Source organism: Camellia sinensis, chromosome 2 (genome assembly GCF_055761805.1).
Source record: "Camellia sinensis isolate YWXY chromosome 2, ASM5576180v1, whole genome shotgun sequence".
In the NCBI taxonomy this organism is placed as follows: domain Eukaryota; kingdom Viridiplantae; phylum Streptophyta; class Magnoliopsida; order Ericales; family Theaceae; genus Camellia; species Camellia sinensis.
The window spans coordinates 58,495,138-58,520,624 of record NC_138962.1 but is presented as its reverse complement, the minus strand read 5'-3'; the positions used below and the strand labels follow the sequence as shown (position 1 = coordinate 58,520,624).

The window sequence follows — 25,487 nt, the reverse complement described above, 5'->3', positions numbered from 1 at the left end:
ACATGAAATCGTAAGTTTTATTCTCTCCACTAATTGCAATGCATATAAAGCGTCACGTGACGCTAATCATGCACCAAGCAATAACGTCTCAAAAGAGAACTAGACTTCCCCAAGTTAGCGTGGCGCTCTGTAATGTGGACCCTAAAACCAGTTGAGTGCTACTTTTCCTATTTTGATTGTTAATTTTCTTTCATTTTCTTTTAAAAGAAAAATCATTTGGATCAGAATTAAGTCCTTTTTGTGTATGTTGTTGGCTGAAGTAAGAGGAGAGCCATCTCTGATTACCTAATTCCCCTTCACCCACCACCCATTTTCCTTCAGAAACATACAAATTGTAACCGAAATTCCAGTGGCTTGTGTTTCCGATTCCAGTGGCCTTGCATTCAACGCATAGATAAGGTATATTCGCTCTTTTATTTCTCTTTTTCTTTTTTTTTGTTCCTTCAGCGTTGCTTTCTCTTTTTTCTGATCTAGATAATAGGCATCAATTAATTACTAGGATTCTAAAATTCATAAGTTTATAATATGCGTCATGAATTGATGCTTTGGATTGATTCAGTCTCATTTCGAAAGGATAGCTAAGCAGAGGCTTTACTACGCGGACTGGGTCAGCGGACAGATAGGAAGAAGCTTTTAAAGTCAAGTTGAGACTTGGCGCAAGGAGCAGTCCGCGGCAATCCCAATTCAATGCTCTAGGCAATCCATCTCAGAGTGAGTTATGAACAGCTTGGGAGGAAGACCTTCGGGTCTTAGTCCCATGATTATCAAGGAAAAAGAACACAAGGAAGAAGGTACGGCGCCCTCACCTTATTAAGAAGGAATTCACCAATATTTGAATATTGATGTTCTGGTTTAGAGTTTAACAGAATTTGATGCCTTTACGACTATTTTTTAGTTCTAAAAAAAGAAAAAATTAATTCAAAATTTATGGATTTTCACCAGTTTTTTAAGGGGGAATTATTGCTCAGGGTGGTTTTTAAAAAATTTCTTATATATTAATGAAAAAGATTATGATATTAATTATTAATATTTGTGATGTTTTCTACTTTCTTGTAAATACATTTCATTGACACCCCCCGCCCCCCACACACACACTTTTTTAATCCAAATCCTTATTTTCTTTTTTGAATTTATTGGGGATAAGTCTATTTCTATGGGATCATGCATTGGGTCTTAGAATTGATTTTTTATGGAGATAAGAACATGACTAATGAAATTATTTGGTGAGAAAAATAAATTATTGTTTTTTTTCCCTATTTTTATCCCACTATTGCTGGATTATTGCCTTCCGGCTAGTGGTGGTGGTGGTGATATGAACAGATGGATAGATTAGGGGACAAATGGTGATATGTAGACAAATAAAGGGATGACACATGGATAACTAGTTGACACTTAGAGAGTTAGTTGGACAGTTGACAAATAAACAGATAAGTAAGGTAATATGATCTTTCAAATTCTTTTGTTATTTTGGCTCAAAAGAATAGAATTTCGAACTATTATTTCAAAAAAAAAATTAAATTAAACTTATGACTTGTGTGCCTATTATTTTTCTGCATTTTATGTATTTATTTATTTATGGTTTTTCCTCTCAAACCTTTTTTCCCCTAACAAATCTTGAACTAAAAGGCGGAACCTTTGGTCTTATGATTTTTGGAACAGGAAATTCCGTGGAAAGCCCCCAACGTGTCTGAATGGATTTTTCTACATTGATCTTGAAGTGATTTTACAGAAGATTGAGATTTAATTTTACAAAAGTTGAAGGTATAATAATTATTTCACTTTTTAACTCTCAGACCCTTAACCCTATTTTCGTTCTTTAGAATGGAATAGAATAGAATAGAATAGAATAGAATAATTATTCAGCCAAAATATATATTGTTATTATTTGGTTGATTTAAAAAAATAAATAAATAATATATTATAAATGAAATTATCATTTATCATTGTAAGGGAATTATTATTACATAGGTGAGCTTAAAGTAAAGAGAATTTTTTTTAAGATCTCTGATATTAAGATTTTATAAGATAAAAGACATACAATATTTTCATAGTCGTTGGGGTCCCTCACTATTTTCATAGAGAAAATTAGACTCAGAAAAATTTGTGCCTGACTCGGAAATTTTAACCCCGACATAGAGAAATTTCAAAATGTCTCTGGTATGATCACATAAAAATTTCATCGAGGAACCTTAGCTAATAAAAAAAATATCTTGGACCTCTCCTACTATACAAAGTTAGAGAAGGATGTTTCACTAATTTTCTCTAATAATAATAATAATTATTATTATTATTATTTATTTATTATTTTGATTGCTTGTTTTTCATTGACTCTACGTTGTGAATGGCAAAGAAAAGTCATATATATTGGTCGTTCCCGGCAAAGAAAAGTCATAAATATTGGTCGTTCCCTTGTCTTCTTTGATTGGTTTCCATTGCTCATCATTATTAGCATTTGCTTCTGAAGCAGCAAAAGTGAGTTTCTGGGATTGGTAAGATTCAATTGGGGTCCTGTCGTATTGTAAATATTTCTTTCCTTCATTCCTCTTGCTTTGCTTTTATTTTGCATTCGAAGTTTGGTCATCAATATTTTATTTTACTTTCTATTTTTTTTTTAGAAAAGATCTTAAAAGGAAGTAAACCAAGCTTGCATGAATACCGTGTCTAATCTTCAAACACTTTTGCTGTGAAAAGTCCCTAATAAGTGCATAATATCTTAAATTTGAAGTGGGGCAACTATGGAAATTATGCAACATTTCTAGTCTCAAGACCCTTACATTGTATTTGGTAGGGAGATTTAAGAAGGGATTTGTAAAGGAAAAGAGAAAGGAAAAAGATGGATGAAATATGATTAAAATTTACTTACATTTCATCTAATTTTACACACATTTTCCTTTCCTTTTCTAAATCTTTTCTCAAATTTCTCAACCAAACACAACGTTAGAATTTAGTCAAGAAGCCTAGATCTCCCAAAAGTTTCCACCCTTCTCTTATAATTCACTCCTAACCTCCCAAATTTTTCCATCTTTCTCTTATAATTCACTCTCAACTATTAGATCATATAAAAATTTTGGCGTACATAAATTTTATGACATGATTTAATAATTGAAAATCCATTAACACAAGAAACATCATGCATCATGCATAAGACGTTCACCACCTGAAATTCCACCTGGTGGGTTATTGTTCTTGCCCTTATTAGAAAAAGGATTTTTCCCAAAGGAAAAATCGGGTTAGAATTAAAGCCATACAATGGTGCATCCTGCAGGATGCAGGTCAACGTGTGACAATCCTAACTTTTGAGCAACCTGTTGTACGTGACCTCTGAAAAGTAGTCTTCATCCACCAGTATCCTATTGACGATAAATTCTCCAATTTGTAAGGTTACCACTAAGGCATCACTGTGTGGATGTTGAATTCACAACAAGTCTTCATCGGAAAACGAGATCCTTACTTCTAAAGAACATATTCTCTTTGCGGAGCCTTCGGACAAGGCCATCACTTCTCTTAAGTGTGCTAACCTTCTGATCTCTCTCCTAACTTGATTTATCTATTTCCTTAGGGGGATCAAATATGTCATGTTGATGGTTGCCGTTAGCTGGGTGTTTCCTTCCTTGTCTCCATGCTTTTTTTTGTGGTCTGCAGAATGATCAACGAAGTTCGTAAATGACTGTTCTGTATTAACTCTTCTAGGAATTGCTTCAATGCCTTGTAATCTTTGGTGAGGTGTCTGCAGTCCTTGTGGTAGGAGCACCGCAACCTTCGATTTCGAAGAGATGGGTTTCCGATCATTTTTGGGGGCCACAAGAAGTAGGGTTCATTCTAGATTTTCATCAGTATCCGATATATCAGCTGTACGAAAGTGGTAACCACTGCTCTGAAGGCTTCCTTTCGTAGCTTAGGCTATTTGGCGATTACGTCTGACTCCTTCTTTTAGGATCATGAGCTTTCCTTCCTTCTTTCTACGGAGTTTTCGGCAGAAGGCATGCGGGCTTTAGTTCTTCGGATCTTCGTAGATCATCTTTGATCTTGCAATGTTGCTCTACTCGGCTCATTAAGCTACCCACATCAGTGAGAGGCGTCTTAGTCAAGGATTGATGAAGCTTATTGGTCGACTGCAAGCCTAGCTTAAATGAGGCAACCGCTAGCTGTTCATTATAGTTGTCGATCTCATTATAAGCTGCCTAGTATTTGCTAGCATAATCTCATAAACTCTCTATTTCTTTCTTCTTCATGGAAAGGAGTACGTCCACCTCCTTTAGTGGTCAGCTATTAGTAATAAAGAGTGAAATGAATGCCTGTTGAAGCTGCTTCCAGTTATTGATTGATCTGGCTTCCAGCTTGTAGTACCATCGAATGGTCATCTCTCCCAAGCTTACAGAGAACATTCTACACATGATCGGTCCATTGTTGCTTCATAAGGTCATAGCCTGCGTGTAGTGCTAGATATGGTTGGTCGAATCTCCTTTGTCGTTGTACCGGCTAAACTTCAAAGGAGTAAATCTCTTTGGTGGATCAATGCTCTCAATTGCTCAAGAGAACGGGGAGGCAATTTTCTATGTAAAAAGCTTTCTCTGAATCCTCTTGTATGTTGGTCGAGCTAGCTCCTTAGGTCATTTTTCTGGTGCTCCAGTGAGTCATCCCGTTTGGCAACTTGGCGATTCTTTTCTGTTTGATCAAGATGGCTACTGGCAGTTTGTCCGGTGGCCTCCTGGGAGACAACCCTCTTTTGTCGAGCTCTTCATACTTCGGTTGTCTTTCTTTAGGCTTTTGGTCCCCTCCAAGCTATTCGTAACTCTTCCTTGAGAGCCTCGACCTGAGCTAGAAGCTGATTTACAAGTTGGATTTACTGGTTATCATTGTTTGGTGAGGGAGTTACTCTTCCCGAATCCACTAGTGCCATTTTCTAGTCGTGGCCAAAATTTTGACCGAGTGTATTGCCCACCAAAGTATTCTGATGATCACTTGGTATCGCTTCTAGAGAGGTATGAGCACTTATCTTCTCGTCGTTCCCACAGGCAGCGCCAATTGTGGAAGGTAGAATTCTTCTCCACAAGGAAAGCGAGATGACGTGTCCCTTTCTTTAATCTATCAAGAGAAACCAAAACATTCGTGATCACCCCTGACCAGGATTCGTCGAGAGGACCCTCCGACAGTTAAGTTAGAATACTACTTAGCCACGAATATTGTATTTTAAAAGGGTTATTGAATACCTCTGGTTTGTCTTCTTTACTTCACCTACTTTGCCATTATAGTTTTTCTGACTTAAATCTCATCCGTTAGATTAATGTTTGATTTAAGGGTATTACCCGTTCCTCGCTTTGGTCGGGCAAGTGGTCAAGTTGTTTTTGTCTTTGATCGTTGGATCATCCTCCTATAGATGGTTTAGATTATGTCAGATGTTAGTGGCCAGTTTGCCAAGTGTTGTGTTCTTTGATTCAGGTTGACCGGACGAACTTACCATCTAGTAGGCCCAACCTATACTCATGTATTTATTGCTTTGATATTTCTACTGTTGAATGAAAACGAATTTGATGTTTTTCCTACATTATGTTGATTCCATTCTACAAGAAGATCTTTACTTTTCATTGCTCCTCACGCTCTCAGCCATGAGTTATTGAAATGCCAGTTGTCTCTAATGGTCTCCTTATAAATTCATTTAGGCCTTCCCTTTCTTTTGGGCAACTTTGCCTAATTGCTTCAGGCTTAGGCCAATATTTTACCCCTCCACATATCCTATCATTGTAATGCCCCAAAAATTATCATCCAGTTTATAATTAAATCCATCAAATATTTTCCAATGAATACCATTAAAGAACAAAATCTTCTACTGAAAATAATCTCTTTGTCATGGTACTATTCCAAGTGAAATAAACATCATTGTCCATTAACATACAATTATGAATGATAACAGTTCAGAGGATAAAAGAATGCAAAAAAAAAAGTTCCCTAAAGGGATACACATTTTCAAGGATAGTCCTTGATTGTACAAAAATAGACATTCACTCCCAAACCACAAAATAGCTTTGAAGCTTCAACAAGTAACATCCAGTGAGCCTTCGTGCTCTAGTCAAAACAGATCCATCGCCATGTCTTTTTGGCGAATCACACCATCATTTCTTGAAATGCTGTTAGTGGGAGGAGAGGGAGGGAAGGGGGTAATGCCCAATAGGAATACATTTAACAGAATACATAAATAATCAAGATGCATATGATCATGCCATGCATTTTTTACAAAACCTATAATTTTTTTTTTCTTTTAAAACCAAAAATGCTCAATGCATAATTTCCATTCAAAATCTCATGCACAACCATAAGGTGGTAAATATGCTATGACGTCTTAAGCAAGAGCCGCAAACCATACATACATATATAGATTTATGTACTAAAAATATTTTCACATTTGTCGACTCTAAAAACGGCAGGGCGATGGGCACCCAAAGCCTTTCCTTTCCACATTTGTTGATGGTGAGCTCGTGAACACCCAAAACCATGTTTTTCCACATTTGTTGACTCTAAAAACAAAGGGCTCGTGGACACTCAAAAACCTTTTCCCATATTCGTCCGGCGATGTGCGCAAGACAGGACAATTGGGCATCTTGACTCCCCGCGCGGGTACCAACTACAACATACAACCCATTATCAAAGACCCGACTCAACTACTCGGACTCATATGCTATTTATCCCCTTCCGATACTTTCCAAACATCCATACAATTGTAGGATCACAAGAGAAATTATGCTGCACATGATGCATGAGTTTTCAAATCTAATTTCCCTAAGGTTTGCTCAATTCACAACAACATTTAATAATAACAACAACACAAGGATTTCTCCAATCTTAAAATTTCCACAATCTCAACATTTATCAATCTCAATAAAAATATCCAAGAAAATTCAAAACCTTATGTCTCAACCCTATTGTCGTAATCATTCATCAAATTTCGGGGTTTAGGAGTCAATTTGGCCAAACTCGTTATTAAGTCAAATTTGAAAACTAGGGCTTTGGAAAATTTGGAGCTTTCCCTTCCTTTGCATTTAAAGAGTCAATATTCACCACCAACAACAATAATAAACAAGAAACATTTATAATCTTTCCCAAAAACATTAGGTATAAGCCATTTTGTTTATCAAACCCATTTTATATAGCAAAATCATCTCATACATCTATATAACTAACAAAATACGACATATATACCTCAAATCGTAGATATACTAAAGTTCTATTTGATAAAGTTGAAAACTGAAAAATGTTTTATTCCTTTAAATTATTCTTTTATTTACAGTTATTTATCCCAAAAAAAAAAAAGTTGAAAACTGAAAAATGAGCACTGAAAATTAAGTATTGAAAACTAAATACTGAATTTTTTAATTTGAAAAACTGTTTAATAAAAATTTAAGTGTTGAATTAAAAATAAGTTGTTTGATATGTATAAAATCAATTTTGAGATTTATTATTTTGAAATTATATATTTTAATTTTTATATTGTGATGATGGTGGTGGTAGTGGTGGCAGTAGTTGCAGTGGCATAGTGGTGGTGGTGGTTGTGGTAGCCATAGCGGTAGTCGCAGTGGCATGGTGGTGGTAGTAAACGATGGTAGTGTTTATGACAATAAAGACAATGGTGATGAAAGTAATGGTAGTAATGGCAGCAACGATGGCGGTGGTAGTGCTGGCGGTGGCATGCTGGTGGTGATGGTAGCAGTAGCAGTAGTGATGGTGGTAGTGGTGGCATGATGGTGGTGGTGGTTGTAATAGTGGTAGTAGTGGTGGCGGTGGCATGTTGGTAGTGGTGGTCATGGTGGTAATATTGGCGATGGCATGATGGTGGTTGTGGTGGTTGTGGTGGTTGTGGTTGTGGTGATGGTAGTAGTGGTAGCGGTAGTGGTGGTGAGTTTATAATAGTATATATTAATACTTATGTTTAGTATTTATAAATTTAGTCAGAATTAAGTAAGTTTTATATGACTTAAAAACTTTTTAAATTTTAGCTTAAATTTTTAAGTGATATCAATTATGATTATCAAATAGATTTAATTGATTATCACTTAATTAGTTCAGTTTTAAGTGCTGAATCATATTATCAAACACCCCCTAAGTTAAAAGTACCCTTACCTCAAATATGAAAGCAAGAAGACGCAAACCCAAAAGAAACCTCGAAGTAATTGCAATTCAATCAGTCAAAATGTTGATCTTCACTTGTTCTTCACGTTTAATGCAAGATCTGTGGTGGATTCTTGATCAAAAATAGATCAAATCAAGGTTTGGAGGTCTAGGGTTTCAGGAATAAATGAGAGGGAGAGAAAAGAGGAAGAAAGAATGAAAAGTTTGGACCAAAAAGTTACTTTAAAGTGGTAGACTTCAAACAGACCTCTCGAGCGGTCAAAGCTTGGCTCGAACAATGAAACAAAGCTCTAAGAATCTCTGTAACTCGAACAGACAACTCGAGCGGTCTAAAGTTCGCTCGAGCGGACTTGCTTCCAACATAGGTACTCAAATTTCAAACAGACATAACTCCCTCGTCCATACTTCGTTTTGGGTCGTTCTTGTGTCTAAATCGAAACCTCGGAAATAATCTTTCCAATGATTCTACCCTCACATACAGTAAAGATAAAAAGGTAAAAAAGTGAAGACTGCTTATAGGACAATTATCCGAATCGAACTTTTTAGTTCAATCCTATTTTACCATTATGAAACCACTCCAATCAATACTCTAAAATGAATCAAAGATGTTCCAAGTATAATAAGAGTGTCAATAGCAATCCCACTAGTCCAAGGAATACGAAGTGTTACACTCTCCCCACCTTAGGAAATTTCGTCCTCGAAATTAGACACTTCAAGATTTAAAGTTTGGACAAACCGAAATGAAACAAATATTGGAACTAACACTCCCACTAACTAATCACAAATGACCTCTACTCAACAACAAGTTTCTAAAAGAGTCTCCCAAAGCAAAGGATCTCGTGTGATGAACAAGAAACAACTCCCACAAAAGAAGATGAGGCAACACAATGATATAAGGGGTAGAATAACTCCCAATTGAATTACAATCATCACTCCAAAAATCTAGTTCGAAACCTAAAAGAAATTTTTGTATTTCAGACCCACGCTAGTATTCTGACAACACCCCAAATGATGTGAATAACAATTTGAAAATGTTGAGTCTCTCTTTCAACTCCTTTACAATAATTACTTTTAACGATCCACAAGAACCAATCGATCCTACGAAATAAAAGTCAAGCAAAAGGTGTCTTTAACATGCCCTATAGTACTCATGGCTTAAACAGACTCAACCACAAGAGAATAACTCTCGGTTGTTTAACAACCTAAAACCTCATAAAAGTAAGCTCTCACATCACATTCACACCCCAAGAAACAACTACCAGTCGCTCAACAACCAAAATTTTCAAATGATTATCTCACTCCACTTAAAAAGTCCTCAACCCCCTCTCATAAGAAAGAAAATATTCTAATAAGAGTTCCAACTGCCAATCATGGCCTTCGACAAACACAACCCAACAAAACCAAAGCACTACGAACTCCGTTCTTACAACACAAATAGTATTACATGCCCACACATCACTCAATTGCGTTTTTGAAATACTTAAGAACCAAAAACACCAAAATATATATATATATATATATATTTCTTGGCTTTTGAAATTAAAAGAGATTATTCTTGATAGAAAGCTTTATAAAAAAATATATATTTCTTGACTTTTGAAATTAAAAGAGATTATTCTTGACAGAAAGCTTTATAAAATATATATATATATATACACACTTTAGATACGAACTAGTGAATTGTAAAAGTGAAGGGTTTGAAAAGATTTTATTTATTTATTTATTTATTTTGAAATAGTTAAGGGTTACACACCTCATAAGACTCAATACGCCATCTTAATGACTATTTCTTCTTTACTCACTAGTTTATCCATAACGATGAATTCTTAATTTCGGCAAAAATAAGGTCATACTCAATAGGAAAACTTTGTTCTCAACTCTTTTCTCAAACAGATTTCATCTAGCGAAACCCTCAACCATCACCCAACAATCCCATTCCAATCGTACAAGCAACAATAATTTAAAATAATAACAATAAGGTTAAATAAAACAATGAATAAGTTTTGCTCATAAACTTGGGAAAGTCGTATTTCCCTACAACTACCATTACAATATATCAACTACTCATTACAAATTTCAAGCTTGCAAAAGTAATTTTCGCAACTACCCCATCTTGGAGATCACATGCGACCAACTAGAAACAAGTATCAAATATTTAGCATGACTTGTCACACTCATGAGTGACATACACACAAGCAAGTAATACTCATCCTTACGCCTTCTATTCGAAGTGTAAAACGAGTCCTGAGGTGGCTCATTGTCAACATTTTCCAACGCCACAACTATAATAGACAATCACTAACATACACATAAGCTAGTAATACTCATCCTTATGTCTCCTATTCGAAGTGTAAGACGAGTCCTAAGGTGGCTCATTGTCAACCTCTTCCAACGCCACAACTATAACAGACAATCACGCAAAAAGAAAATCATCCACACTTATATCATCTACCTATACTTGCACAACACCCTACATTCCCTAAGGTCAATGCCATGACGTTAACTATAAAGCTATAACATGACTCCACATCACATTACTATTATAATGTCCCATGAGATCAAGCCTAAATTCAGTACCTTCTATAACACGAACTCACTCAATGACAAATATTTATAGCATTCCTAAGGATAGTTAACAAAGTATTCTACCTCTCACCCTCAAAGTATAGCGAACTAATCATAATAAGACATTCTGAATCGTTAATATATAAATTAATCTCAAATTTCAATAAAATCTCTCCCAACAAAATTCAATATGCATCTCTCATCAAAATAACATTACGCGTTTATTATATAATTCTAACTAAAATAATATTTTCAGTACATCAATCCAATCACTACTAAAATGAAAATGAAAAACAATTTAATTCGGGAAGTAATTGACCACGACTTAGTAAAATGAAAATGAATTCTAATTCTCGTAACTGCTCATGTCACAAAACAACGACACCAACTACCATATCAAACCTACCACAAAAACCTACACAACTCAAGACGAAAGGTTACACCAACAAATACTCATAGTTGTAGTTATTTTGAAATTTCCTCCGAAGTCTCTAGTCAGCTGCTCACTCCTACTCAAACTCTAAAGATACAACCACAAACTATAATGTCACTCATTCATTCTAAGAAATTTTTCTCTGTCAACAATGATCATTCCAAAATAGTTTTCATGACTAACAAAATAACATAAGTACTTCATACCAATTTATTCCCCGACAAGGGATCTACCGAGTAACTTCTTCTAAAATAATAGGGTAAATTACACTCTGCACCCCTGCACTTTGTACCAAATCTCACTTTATATGAAATCATGATAGTCAACCCCCTGCACTTTTGGTCAAATTCCACTTTGGTCCCTGCACATGAAATTATGACAGTTGACCCCTTGTACTTTTGGTCAAAATCTCACTACAAGTGTCAATGTCCCTTTCCTGTTATTTAATTGTTTAAATCTTTAACAGAATCTAGTTATGCGATAAGAATGTGACTACGACATGAGAGTAAGAAAGAAAAATCATCTATATTTTCTATCAATACACACTTTATCCCAAAATTTACAACAAAATATGACTGTATTAGGTTAAAACAAAACGCAGATTGTGAACAATTACGAAGATAAGCTAGGGTTTTGCATAAATTGGAATCACGAAATTCTGTTTTTCACAGTAACACAATCTTCTATCTATTCATCTTTCTTTCTCTTTGATTTCTTTGCCACTTTTTTTTTTTAATTTCAAAAACTCTACTTTCTTGCATTTTCGTCCCAATTTTACCATACAAACATACATATATATATATATATATATATATTGTGTATTATATAACTCTCATGTGCTTATCACGTAGGACAAAGTGTAATGGTGGGAAACATGGATAATTTTTCTCTCTTATCCTCATTTCGTAGTCACATGACTGGATTTTGTTAAAGATTTAAAATAAAGTAACAGAAGAGGGACATTAACACTTGTGTAGGGACCAAAGTGGGATTTGAGTAAAAGTGCAGGGGGTTGACTGTCACGATTTCATGTGGAGGGATCAAAGTGGGATTTAACCAGAAGTACAGGGAATTGACTGTCATGATTTCATGTATAGGGGTCAGTGAGATTTGGTGCAAAATGTAATTTACCCAAAATAATATCACCACAATATACAATGGAATAAAATTAAAGAGGAAATCATTATTTATCAAGTAAAACTAAATATCCCTTAATTGGGACGCCACACCACTCGAGATCAAACGCACTCAATTTGAACCCAATACCAATAATTCAAAATCAGCTTACCAACATCACAAATTCTTACCACACCAATAACGAGACCAATACAAGGGATTCATAACCCTTACAGCAAGAATACTATCTTATAGCTAAAGGACAAGGGATACAAAACTAATCCCCATTTCAATTCCATAAAACACATTGTCATTACATACGCCAAACTTAACTCAAAATACTCATGTATACCCCAGTCTTCACAATTTGCAATTTCTAGCCAAGGGTAACTTTAAAAATTAACATTAATTACTCTTGGTGGATCAATCACAAAGTTCCATGTAAATGATCAAATTACAGTCACATCAATTATCCTAAAACAACTAGTCACAATCTCTATTGAATCATAACATTCTCACAAATTCATCCAAAAACAGTTTCTCTGAGGACACTAATTTGTTAACACAATTCCTTGTCATCTTTGTAAACATTCATCTATTACACTCAAACACATCAACGAACAACTCTGAAACAATTGACCCTACTAGTCCCAAAGGCATTCAAAATTAGCCTACTTATCTTTACCTTTAATACTCATAACACAAATTCATAGGTCACCATTTCCATCACTAGAAATTTAACCAAGCAGTGCAACTTAAATCAAATTCAATCTCATCCAAAAATTCTTTATCTACTTCGTTCACCTAGAACTTGTTACAAGATTCTAAACTAGATAAACTCTCTAGAAAACGCATATATTACTACACTCTACAATTTCTATCATGGTAAGAACACACCCATTTCTAAACATATACCAAGATAATTGGCCTAAGACCCAACACAATCCTCACAAATAGTCAATTAACAATTAGAGCAATCCAACCACAATTAACTTCGTCCATCCCAAAGTAATTTTGAACTATTTTTACTTATTCTGACCTTATCACTCTAAAACATTTACTTTAAGTCACCCCATTTATCATTAAAACCTTAATCAACTACTACTACATCTAGCTCACCTTTCCAATTTAATAGAAGATTTCAGAAATAGCCACTCGTTATAATGACAAACCATTTACTATGAATCATAGTCCCCACTATTTGAAGGTCACACTTGCACACACAATTCTACGAAACTAATTAGCTTACGATCCAATACCAATTCTACATCATCTTGACCCATCTGTCCAGCCCTATTAGCCTATCCTACCCCTTTTTCTTAGAGACATCCTCGAAGTATAGACAAAATTAACTCACAATTTAATACTCTGCACAAGTTCCCACATGTCGCACATGAGTTAAACATAAACCTATGCATATATCTACACATAAGGCAAACCATGTAAGCATATAGTCACGTAGAGCACATACGAATCACTTTCCTAAGATATCAACTATTCCAACGGCACTCAAAGACTTCCAAATGGAAAAAGCCTTGATCAAGTATCTTTTCAAAAGGATTTCGATGAATGCAATGGGCACTAGTCATATCCAAAAAGCTTAACCCCATACCCACATAGCCACATAAACACATAAACATGCAAGAGAACTAACGTCCCATCCTAGCATGATAAACCCATTGTGGCAAAAGCCATATCCCTTGAGCTCAAGGTATTCAAACCTAGTTAGCTTTGATACCAAGTTGTAACACCCCAAAAATTATCATCCAGTTTATAATTAAATCTATTAAATATTTTCCAACAATTCCAATGAATACCATTAAAGAACAAAATCTTTTACCCAAAATAATCTCTTTATCATGGTACTATTCCAAGTGAAATAAACATCATTGTCCATTAACATACAATTATGAATGATAACAGTTCAAAGGATAAAAGAATACAAAAATAAAGTGCCCTAAAGGCATACACATTTTCAAGGATAGTCCTTGATTGTACAAAAATAAACATCAGTCACAAATCACAAAATAGCTTCAAAGCTTCAACAAGTAACATCCAGTGAGCCTTCGTGCTCTAGTCAAAACGCATCCATCGCCAAGTCACTTTGGAGAAATCACACCATCATTTCTTGAAATGTTGCTAGTGGTGGGGGGAGGGGTGTGGAGCTAATGCCCAGTAGGAATACATTTAACAGAGTATATAAATAATCAAGATGCATATGATCATGCCATGCACTTGTTACAAAATCTATATTTTTTTCTTTTAAAACCAAAAATGCTCAATGCATGAATTTCATTCAAAATCTCATCCACAACCATAAGGTGGTAAATATGCTATGACGTCCCAAGCAAGAGCCGCAGACCATACATACATATATAGATCTATATACTAAAAATATTTTCACATTTGCTGACTGTAAAAATGGCGAGGCGATGGGCACCAAAAACCTTTCCTTTTCATATTTTTCGACTCCAGAAACGACAGGCTAGTGGACACCAAAAACCAAGTTTTTCCACATTTGTCGACTTTAAAAACAGCAGGCTCGTGGACACCCAAAAAACTTTTCTTACATTCGTCTAGTGATATGCTCAAGACAGGGCAATTGGGCAACTTGACTCCTTGCACGGGGTACCAACTACAACACACAATCCATTACCAAAGACCCGACTCAACTACCCGAACTCATATGCTATTTACCCCCTTCCGACACTTTCCAAACATCCACAAAATTGTAGGATCACAAGAGAAATTATGTTGCACATGATGCATAAGTTTTCAAATCCAATTTTCCAAAGGTTTGTTCAATTCACAACAACATTTAATAATATCAACAACACAAGGATTTCTCCAATCTCAAAATTTCTAGAATCTCAACGTTTATCAATCTCAATACAAATATCCAAGAGAGTTCAAAACCTCATGTCTCAACACCATTGTCATAATCATTCACCTAATTTCAAGATTTAAGAGCCAATTTAGTCAAACCCATTATTAAGTCAAATTTGAAAACTAGGGTTTTTGGAAAAATTTCCTTTGCACTTAAAGAGTCAATATTTATCATCAACAACAATAATCAACAATAAACATTTATAATCTTTCCCAAAAACATTAGGTATAAGCCCTTTCGTTTATCAAACCCATTTTATATAGCAAAATTGTCTCATACATCTATATAATTAACAAAATACCACATATATACCTCAAATATACTGTTTGATAAAGTTTAAAACTAAAAATTGAACACTGAAAATTAAGTATTGAAAACTGGATATTGAATTTTTTAAGTTGAAAAGTTATTTGATAAAAATTTAAGTGCTGAATTAAAAATAAGTTGTTTGATATGTATAAAATCAAATTTGAAATTTATTATTTTTAAATTATATATTTTAATTTTTATATTGTGATGATGTTGGTAGTAGTGGTGGCAATGGCATAGTGATGGTAGTGGTGGTGGTGGTAGCAGTAGCGGTAGTGATAGTAGTAGTGACATGGCGGTGGTGGTGATGGTTGTAGCGATGGTGTTGGTAGTAAATGATGGTGGTGTTTATGACAATAATGACAATGGTGATGAAGGTGATGGTAGTAGTGTCAAGAACTTTTTTTTTTTTTTTGATCTTCAAAGTAAAAAACTCATTAAAAACATGAAAATTAAAGGTACAAGAAAAAAAGATGATCGAAAGAGATTCGAAGAGTGCAAACTCTCCTACTACTACAACTCACATCCTTACAACCAGTCTCTCAACCTCACAATTCTTATTTTTTAAAATTAAAAAAATAAATAAATAACAAATCAAACTCTTGAGCCCCACACCTACCAACATCCTACCACACTGAAAGGCTTGTGATTGATTATAGTGATTAATTATGAGTAATTGTAGTGTTAAAACCAACAAATTATCAAATTAAAGTTATTTACATCCTATTGTAATATTTAGTTATATCTAAAAGTAGTAATGATTATAATCCATTATTTGTAAGAAAATTTCCCAGTTTCTCTCAATTTTGTGAAAATCAAAATTTTTAACTCAAAATTGTGAATTTATATCTCAAAATGGATAAATATCAATTTAAAATTGAGAAATTTTATTGTAAAACTGAGAAAGTTCTCAGCTCACCAAATAAAGAATTTCTCGGATTCCTCATTTTTTAATTATTCATTGAGCAGTCAATTAAAAATTAAAATAAATGAGAGATCTCTCTCTTTCATGAACATAAATTTTAAAATTTCAAAAGTTTCATTGTTTTCTAAGTTTCAAATTATATATATATATATATATACAAACTAACGTAATTTTTAAAATTTTAAAAGTTTTATTTTCTCAATTTCACACAATGGGGAAATTTTGTAATTTGACCAAACAGAGAATTTCTCATTTTCAAAATTTTAATGTAAAAATCAATTGAAAAATAAGAAAAATTTGTCTAGGGAAATTTTTAAGATTAAAAATAAATGAAATAGCTCTCAGTAGAATAATCAAGATTAGAAAATGTAATCACTTTTTAGGAAGTGAATAACTTTTTTATGTACATAGATTAATAATGTAAGTGGAGAAGTTCATGTTTAAGAGGTAGTTTGAGATTCTATTTTGGGGAAAAAAATTTAAGCTCCCTGATATTAAGATTTTATAGGATAAAGGACATGTAATATTTTCATAGTGATTGGGGTCCCTCAACATTTTTTCAAAGAAATTTCAAAACACAGACAAATTTCTGTAAATTGAAATTTCTCTAGTTTGCTCAATTTCTCTGATTTTCTCTATATTTTGAAATTTTTTTGGATTGAATTTTTGCTGATTTGCTCACAAATTTCTTTGTGATTTGCTCACAATTTTCTCTGTGTTTTGACCAATTTTCTCTATTTTGCTCATAATTTTCTCTATGTTTTAACTAAACCAGAGAAAATAGAGAAAATTATGTCTTTTCACAAAGAAATTTAAACTCTCCAAAGAGAAATTTCACACAAGATAAATTTTGAGAGAAATTTCAGGCAACCTTCAACAAACACATACACAAAAAGAAATTGAGGATTGAAAATACTCTTACTCAAATTTATGCTTGAATCTGAGTTTGTCCACTGGAGTAGTCAAATTGAGTAGAATAACAAACTCATATGAACAAATATATATATACAAAGCCCCTCCTATTCAATTTGCATTTGCTTCCTTCCGAGAGAGAGAGAGTGAGAGAGAGAGAGAGAGATTAATAGTAAGTAAACAACACTCAGTTCAGAGATTGATAAGGAAATAATGGGGATTTAGAGAAGCGGCGAAGCTAGGGGCCTCGACTTGTCAAGGCTCGAATGCCTCGACAATTCCTCTCTTTTCTTTTTTCTTTTCCTTTTTTTTGGAAGAGTGGTTTTGTGTAGGGGTGTGCCAAAAAATTAGACATCCCACACCAATTCAACCTGAGTTGGACTGGTTAAGTGATGAAATTGATGCCTTGACAATTCCTCTCTCTTTTTTTTCTTTTTCTTTTTTCTTTCTATTTGTTGGTGTTGGTGTTGGTTTTTTTTTTTTTTTTTTTTTTTGAAAGGGTAATTATGTGTAGGAATGTGCCAAAAACTAGACATCCTGCACCACTTCAACCTGGGTTGGACTCGTTGGTTGATAAAATTGACTAATCAATTAGGCTGCTGGTTAAAATTTGTTAATTCCATATAATTTTGTACGAGTCCCTGCTAATTGAAATAAAAATATAGTAGGGACTCGTACAAAATTATATGGAATTAACAAATTTTAACCAACAGCCTAACTGATCAGTCAATTTTATCATCTAACCAATCCAACTCAACTCACTCACTTTATCAAACCACGCAGGCTGAGTTGGTGTGGAATCTCTAATTTTTTGGCACACCCCTATACATAACCACCAAAAAAAAAAAATGAAACCAACATAGCCCAACAAAATAAATAAATAAAAGACGAAATCGAAGCATTCGAGCCTCACAATTCGAGGCCCCAAACATTTCCCTTAAAGAAGCATACATACTATGATAATGATGATGGGTTTTCACAGTAGCAATAAACCTGTTCCAAGGGTAATGAATTGCTCTGTTCTTGTTGTTATTGTTGCTGGTTGCTGTGGCAGTGATGGTGATCATGGCAGTCATGGTGGCGAAAGAGGAGGTTACGGTGGGGAAGAGGAAAAGAGGGGAAGTTAAGAGGAGAGAGAATGAGACAGTGGGTATAATATAATGGGTGTGGATGATGAATCTTAGGCTACAAAAGAAAATATTGTGAATCTCTTTAATTACTAAAAGTTGAAGAGAGATGTTAGATTAAATATCTCTTTGTTGTATGTTGAAAAAAAAAAAAAAAAGTGAATTAATGGTATGTATAACTTACCTTTTTTTAGTGATTTTTTAATTTTTGACATTTTTTTATAACTTTTTTAATGATTGGTCTTTTTCTTTATAAAGTTTTTTTTTTGACATTTTTAACCTAAAAGATTAAGTTTCTAAACGAGGTCTATGCAACATTAACAGATGTGTATAGTAATTTTTTTCAAAAATAAAAATAAAAATTATCTTTATATAATTTTATATTAATTATAAGCCTTGATTAATAGATCTCAACAAATAAATTTAAAAATATAAATTTAATAAAAATGTAAATGAAAGATATTTGGTAGCAAATTTTTTTTAAAAATAGAAAGTATGACATGCCAATATGCATCAGTGTGGTTTAGATTGATAATAAATCAAAAGTGTGGAGCTTAAATTGATAATTAAAAACTCAGAGGTTAATTTGTTAAAATAAGGGAAAATTATTTATATAAGTCTTATTAAGGAGACTTATGCTACGTATGATCCTACTAAAAAACTTATGTTCCCATAAGTCCTGTGGGAAGTTTGTTGACACATTTACCCTCAATATTAGTTGTTAATATCATAAATAATAATAAAACTATATATAGGAAATTTAATGTTATCATAGATATATCTATATAAACGTAACGTAGCGTGACACCTACATAAACGTAACGTGACACCTATGATCTATGGTAACATGCAATTTCCTGTAACGTAACATGACACCTACATAAACGTAACGTGACACCTATAGGAAATTGAATGTTACCATAGACCATATTTATATGAAACATAACGTGACACCAACATAAACCAGCAACATTTTCACATTCAATTTAAAAAAATAAAAACTCATTAAGTTTGCGAAACGTAACGTGACACGTTACGTTACATTTATGTAGGTGTCACGTTACGTTTATGTAGGATCTTATGGAATACATTCCTATCTAAATAGGACTTGAAACTCTATAAAAAAATTACACAGGACTTAGCCTACCATAAGTGTCTAAAAAATGACTTATAAATAAATCTCCCGTAAAATAATTAAACTTTAGGATGAATTTTTTTATATATAATTTCTCCTAGAAAATATAATTTTAAAATAAAATACAATAAAAATTTAACTAATTTGATAAGGATGTTTGATAAGGATATTAGGATTAATCAGTCCACCGAATAAAACACTTGTAGAAATGAGACAGTAGATTAAACTGAAAATGTATTTGTAAATTTTCAAAACCAACAATCAATTAGTATTGATTTTCATCAATGTCTTTTGTAGTTTTAAAGGTTAATTTGGGTGGAGATGGAGCAGAAAGGCGGCACACATTAATCAGACTCGCCCAAGGAAGAAGTCAACTAAAAAGTTGTCCAAAGAGGATCTCTCCTTTTGTCAGTCAGAAGAAGTAGCATTATCCATAGACAGGGAAGAGCACGGTATTCATTTCGAAGCAATAAAGAAAGTTGCGTCATCTGGAATGGAATCGGACGAGAAGAAAAAAGCCTCACCTTCGTCTGCGTCAAAGCAAGTCTTTGACAAGGAAGAAGGACTTACTTCATCTTCTCCGGACAAGGAAGAATGCGTAGGGATGATACGAAAAATTGAGGCTTTGACAAGGAAGTTTGACTTAATTCATCTTCTCCGGTCATACCAATCAGAATCAGCTCATCATGTCTGGCTATACCGACCACAATCATTTGACTTTCGCCTGAAATTCGATCAATTACCACAACAACTAAGAGATCTAAAAGCTTTGGTATCAAATAACAATCATGTCAAACATGAAAAATTTCATGTTCAAAAACGCATTAATACTGTCAAAGACAGCATTGAGGAGATATTTCAAGATGTTAAAAGAAACTCGGTCCATGGAGATTCAGGAATTTGGGCTTTTATACCTCAAGAAGAAGATGATATTATGAGCTTAGATGAGAGTTTGACACAAAAAAGCTTTTCCCGTGAAGATTCTGCTAATTGGACTGTCAAACGCCAAGAAGATGATATTATGAAGTCATATGAGGAGAACTTGACAGATAAAACAGAGGTTGGGCTAACGCCTGAAACTAGTGGAGATGAACTTTTGGAAATAGCTATCGATTCTGCTGTTCGCCAAGTTTCAAATTGTATTCAAGATGAAATTCGAAAGATAGAGACTTTCCGGCCCGTTTCAAAACGGAGTGGATATGGAATAATTCAAAAGATTGGGATTTCAGGGCTCGGAGGGGAGAAAGTAGCAAGCGCATTAAAGGATATGCAAATGGTCAGAGACCAGTGCAGTGTTGTCCTCTGCATCTCTGTCTCACGACATCACAGCATCGAAGAGGTTAGGCAGAACATCGCAACACAGACTGGCAGATTAAGATCTCGTAAAACTGATCACACTTCGGAGGGATCGCTAGACCAATATTTGCCTGACAACTTCTTGCTGCTTGTGGATTGCATTGATGGGAAGATAGACCTACATGACTTAAAAATCCCTGATTGTGGATTCCTAGTGCTTACAACTCAATCGCAAAAAGTCCATGAGATAATGGATTTGGATTTGGAGATCAGAATGGAGGATCATCTGTTACCCTGGAAATTATTCTGTAGGAATGTGGGCCAGTCACTTGTTCATTCTTCCTCTGTCATCCAACAAATGGCCGCCCGGTTAGTGAAAGAGTGCCATGGCCATCTGTATGCCATTGTTCTTCTTGCGAGGGCCTTGAAAGGTGTGACTGATATTGGTGTGTGGGAATTTGCACTCAACCAATTAGCATCACGATCCTCCCACCAGCAGGAATATGGAATGAGCCAAGTCATGGTTCGTGTGTTAAAATTCTTTTGGCATCGGAAGGACAGCATAACAAAACGTTACATTAAAAACTTCACAGATTGCCAGAAATGGAGTGCAGATTCATTAGTATCATCTTGGATTAAGAATGGTTTAGTTGAAACAGAGGAAAACGGAAAAGTTATTATTCAAGAACTCATCAATTCCTTCTTGCTAGAGAATCTTGACAATGGTCGCCGTGTCAAAATGCATAAAGAAGCTCTAGTTGTACTTCGTCATTTTAGGCAAAGGGGATTAGGATTGACTGAAACACCAAGGGCTGAAGATTGGTTTTATTTCGAGGAGATTGAGTTGATCAATAATAAATTATCTAAGCTGCCAGAGAAACCCGAGTGCTTATTTCTCCAAAAATTGTTGTTACATAACTATGATCTGATGGAAATTCCTCAACTATTCTTTCAAGACATGCCTTGCCTAACACATCTAGATTTGTCTTATACTAGCATAAAGTCTTTGCCACCTTCCATTTCCAATTTGAAATCACTGAAAATTTTCTTTTTGAGAGGTTGTGAACTGCTCATGGAACTGCCGCCCAATATCGGAGCACTTGAGAATCTTGAGCTTTTTGATCTTGAAGGAACTGAAATAATGTATCTGCCCCAGGAAATTGGAAAACTAAACAATTTGATACGCTTCAAGGTCTCTTTCTGTCAACATGCAAATCACTGCAAGGAAACTAAACAGATGAACACAACAATCCCTACAGGGGTGTTGTCAAAACTCAATAGATTGCGGGAATTAATCATTGATGTGCATCCAGATGGTGAGTGGTGGGATGCTGATGCGAACGTAATCCTGAATGAACTAAGTAACTTAAAGTCGTTGTTTATCCTTGAGTTGTATCTACCATCAGCTGAATTGTTGCAACAATTGTTGCAACGACTTAGACGGGATAGCACAGAATACTTAACTTATTTTAGATTCACGGTTGGCCATCATCGACAACGCATCATATCCCGTCTACCCCATGAAGTTGAAGAGATATTCAAGAAAAGAAAGGAAAGGACGAAATGCCTTGAGTATATAAATGGTGAAGGCATACCAACTGAGATTACCGAGGTACTCAACCATGCCAATTTTTTCTTCCTAGACCGCCACTGGACACTGAAGATGCTTTCTGATTTTGGGAATGAAAACATGGTAAACCTCAGATTTTGCTTGCTGGTGGAATGTAATGAACTTCAAACTATTATTGATGGAGATTATGAATATCTGTTGGGTGTGGATAAGAAATCTGTATTCAAAAACCTGAAGTACTTGGGTATTCATTATATGTGGAATTTACAAAGTATTTGGAAAGGTCCAATTGATGAGGGTTGTCTATCCAATTTGAAAGTTTTGGCATTGCATACGTGCCCCAATTTGACTACCATTTTCACACCAGATTTGCTTGGTAATCTGAGGATATTGGAAGAGCTTATAGTTGAAGACTGCTGCAAAATCAAGAGCCTAGTAAGTCAAGAATCTTCAGACCTGAAAAATGGTTATCTTCTCCAATTGTTGAAGAGGATATCACTTCTTGACCTACCAGAATTGGTTAGCATTTCAGATGTTCTAAGTATCAGTCCTATGTTGGAAAGTCTGATTGTTTATAATTGTCCAAAACTTGAAACTCTTTACGCCAACGAATCGCCTTCTAACAAATATTTGAAGATCAAGGGAGATAAGGAGTGGTGGGAATCATTAAAGTGGCGTGAATCAGAGTCAAGCAGCAGTATTCAACCAACTTATGAGGAACTTGGAAGGGGTGAAGATTTGATGGATGAATTAGCTAGAGACATCTATTCACACCAACAGGAGATGTATTTTTTATAGCTAGGTAATGTCTCATACCTTTTCATTTAAGAAATATAGTGGATAGTTGCTTTTCCTCTAAAAGCATTTATTATACCAAACTAACCAAATTCTCATACTTGCATTGTGATAAGTCTTATTATCACCTCTATTTCAAGTTAAATTGGGATGGATCATCAAATTATGTATACATTTTGAATCTTTTTAGCACCCTTTTGGGTGACATTAGACTGCAATAACAGCACATGCTTAATTAAATAAACAACCCATGCTTAATTCCCTTAGCTAATTGAACCCTCACCCATGTGGTTAGAGCCCGATAACAAATTACTTCCATAGGCAGCAAATGGATCCAATTTTTTTTTTTTTTTTTCACTAGGCTTACTATTACAAGCATAGTGAATGAATCTAGGGTCACTACACATCTAAAACACGACAATTAGCTAATTAATTTTATTGATTCTAACACTATTTGTCATCTTTGCCATTTGTCCAGTGAGTGACAGGTTATGACAGCTTCATGAAGTCCCTTGTGGTAGGAGATTGGGACAATCCAATGGTGTTAAGGAGCTTAAGCTAAGGAATTGTTGCTATTGGTGGCTATAAATAGCAATAAATCATCTTCAAGCAAAACCGATCAGATTAAGCTTCATATATAGCTTGTTGGTTAATTTCTTTCTTGTATTATTTTCTGCTTGTTTTCATGTCGTTGGATACATTGGAATGTAATGCTTTATTTGCTTTAATGTCTTTGATACTATATTTGTTGTAATGTCTTGTTTGGATGCAACAGTGACAATAATTATTGGTAGTGTTGTTTGCTAATAAACTTGTTATTGTTATTTGCCTGAAAGCTATCTATTGTTCAATGTATTTTGGTAGCTAATACATGTCTCTATACATCTGGAGTTTTAGTGCTGCATCCGCTAAAGTTTATAACTATCTCATTGCATATGACTTCATTCTAAATACAATAGCAGCCTAAAATGCAGGTAACCTAAAGGACACTAGTACATGTCTTGGAACTATGTCCTTGAAATTATAAGATTTAGGCAGTAATTACCTGGTACATGTGTAATGAAGGGATTAGTAGTTTGGACGATGTTCTAGAAATTTGAGGTCATTTAAATGTCCAGAAGAGTATGCTATAATTTTATTTTTATAAATCTTTGTAATGAAGTGATTCAATTTTTTTCTGAAAAATTTTTTATTTTCAGTGATAACTCCATTTAATAGGGTGACTTTATTAATACTAGAATGCTGAAACTTTTTCAAGTTATTGTGTTTTTTTTCTTTTTCCTTTTTTGCTAGTGGTATTGTCCACATTGCCATCAATCAGCGGTTGGCAGGAGCTTTATTTTTTGTGTACATAAGGATCCTCACATGTAGTAGGGCGACAAATGAGTGTTTTAGAATAGTCTAGATTGTACATATATACACACAATTAATTAGGTTGTCCTAAAGGCATCTCTAACAGTTCACCAAATATTTCATTAAATTTGAGTAAAAAAAGTATGAATTCCTTTATCTAATATCAGTTACTTCACTGGTGAATTTGTAGTTGTCATCAAAACACAGGTCGTCCGGGGGTTGACCGGCAAGAGCAAATGAAAAACAAAAAAATCTGCAACAAAAGTAGTGTACTCCCAGATGAGATTCTCCAAGCCATCAGATTAAGTTGACAAAATGTAACATGTTTTAATCAAGAGAATAAATTGATATGAATGATAGCTTGAGAAGTTTTTGGTGCAGATTGTGATTAGATTGTGAAGATGGTGGCATGACCATTGTGAAAGAGATGATTCTTTATGAAGTTGATTCAATTATATTGAATTTGTTGTAAGGGTGGATTCAAGAGAGGTTGAAGAAAGGGAAAGAGGGTCTCCAAAGAGCAAAAGAAACTGAGGTATGTTTTTTGATTTGTTTCTGCTAGATCTAGACAACTCCATTAAGTTGCAAGGAAAATTTATAGGAAAATTTTCTTGAGAAAAATGAGTTAAAAGGAAATGTACGGAAAATAAAATATAATGATGAAAAATGTTTCCTTCAAAAAAATTGATACACATTTTTTTGCGAGACCAAAACACATGAAAGAAAGGAAAACAATTTTTACAAAGATACGATATTGAAAGTAGTTTTTGAGAGTAACAGAATTGGAATAGAGAGAGAGGCGGCCAACCGGTCAATGTAAATTTTTCACAAATTATGCCCTAAGATAGTCATCCGGGAGGACGTCCGGCCGGTCATCCAGTGAATCTACACTCAACGGTTATGCACAGTAAATTGCTGAAAGATGCAAGATATTCTCAGTTTG

At 34.4% G+C, this 25,487-nt stretch overlaps 1 protein-coding gene across 6 annotated transcripts; it reads left to right on the top strand.

Annotated features, from left to right (window-relative positions):
- On the top strand, positions 1–24,026 carry LOC114315989 (disease resistance protein RPS2). Of its 6 annotated transcripts, none has more exons than XM_082914517.1 (6): positions 1–150; positions 261–399; positions 560–791; positions 1,660–1,761; positions 19,828–23,198; positions 23,680–24,026. In XM_082914517.1, the coding sequence occupies exon 5, from the start codon at positions 20,024–20,026 to the stop codon at positions 23,192–23,194; it is 3,171 nt and encodes a 1,056-aa protein (XP_082770643.1). In that variant the 5' UTR covers positions 1–150; positions 261–399; positions 560–791; positions 1,660–1,761; positions 19,828–20,023; the 3' UTR covers positions 23,195–23,198; positions 23,680–24,026. The 6 variants fall into 6 exon arrangements, with proteins under 6 accessions (XP_082770643.1, XP_082770644.1, XP_028118430.2 ...); XM_082914518.1 differs by having other exon boundaries at positions 70–150; positions 579–791; XM_028262630.2 differs by lacking the exon at positions 1–150 and adding an exon at positions 1,297–1,436 and having other exon boundaries at positions 179–399.
- The last annotated feature ends 1,461 nt before the right edge of the window (positions 24,027–25,487 follow it).

Bases quoted from the DNA above. Each gene is read 5' to 3' on its own strand.
- LOC114315989 (XM_082914517.1), top strand. From the start codon at position 20,024: ATGGAATCGGACGAGAAGAAAAAAGCCTCACCTTCGTCTGCGTCAAAG.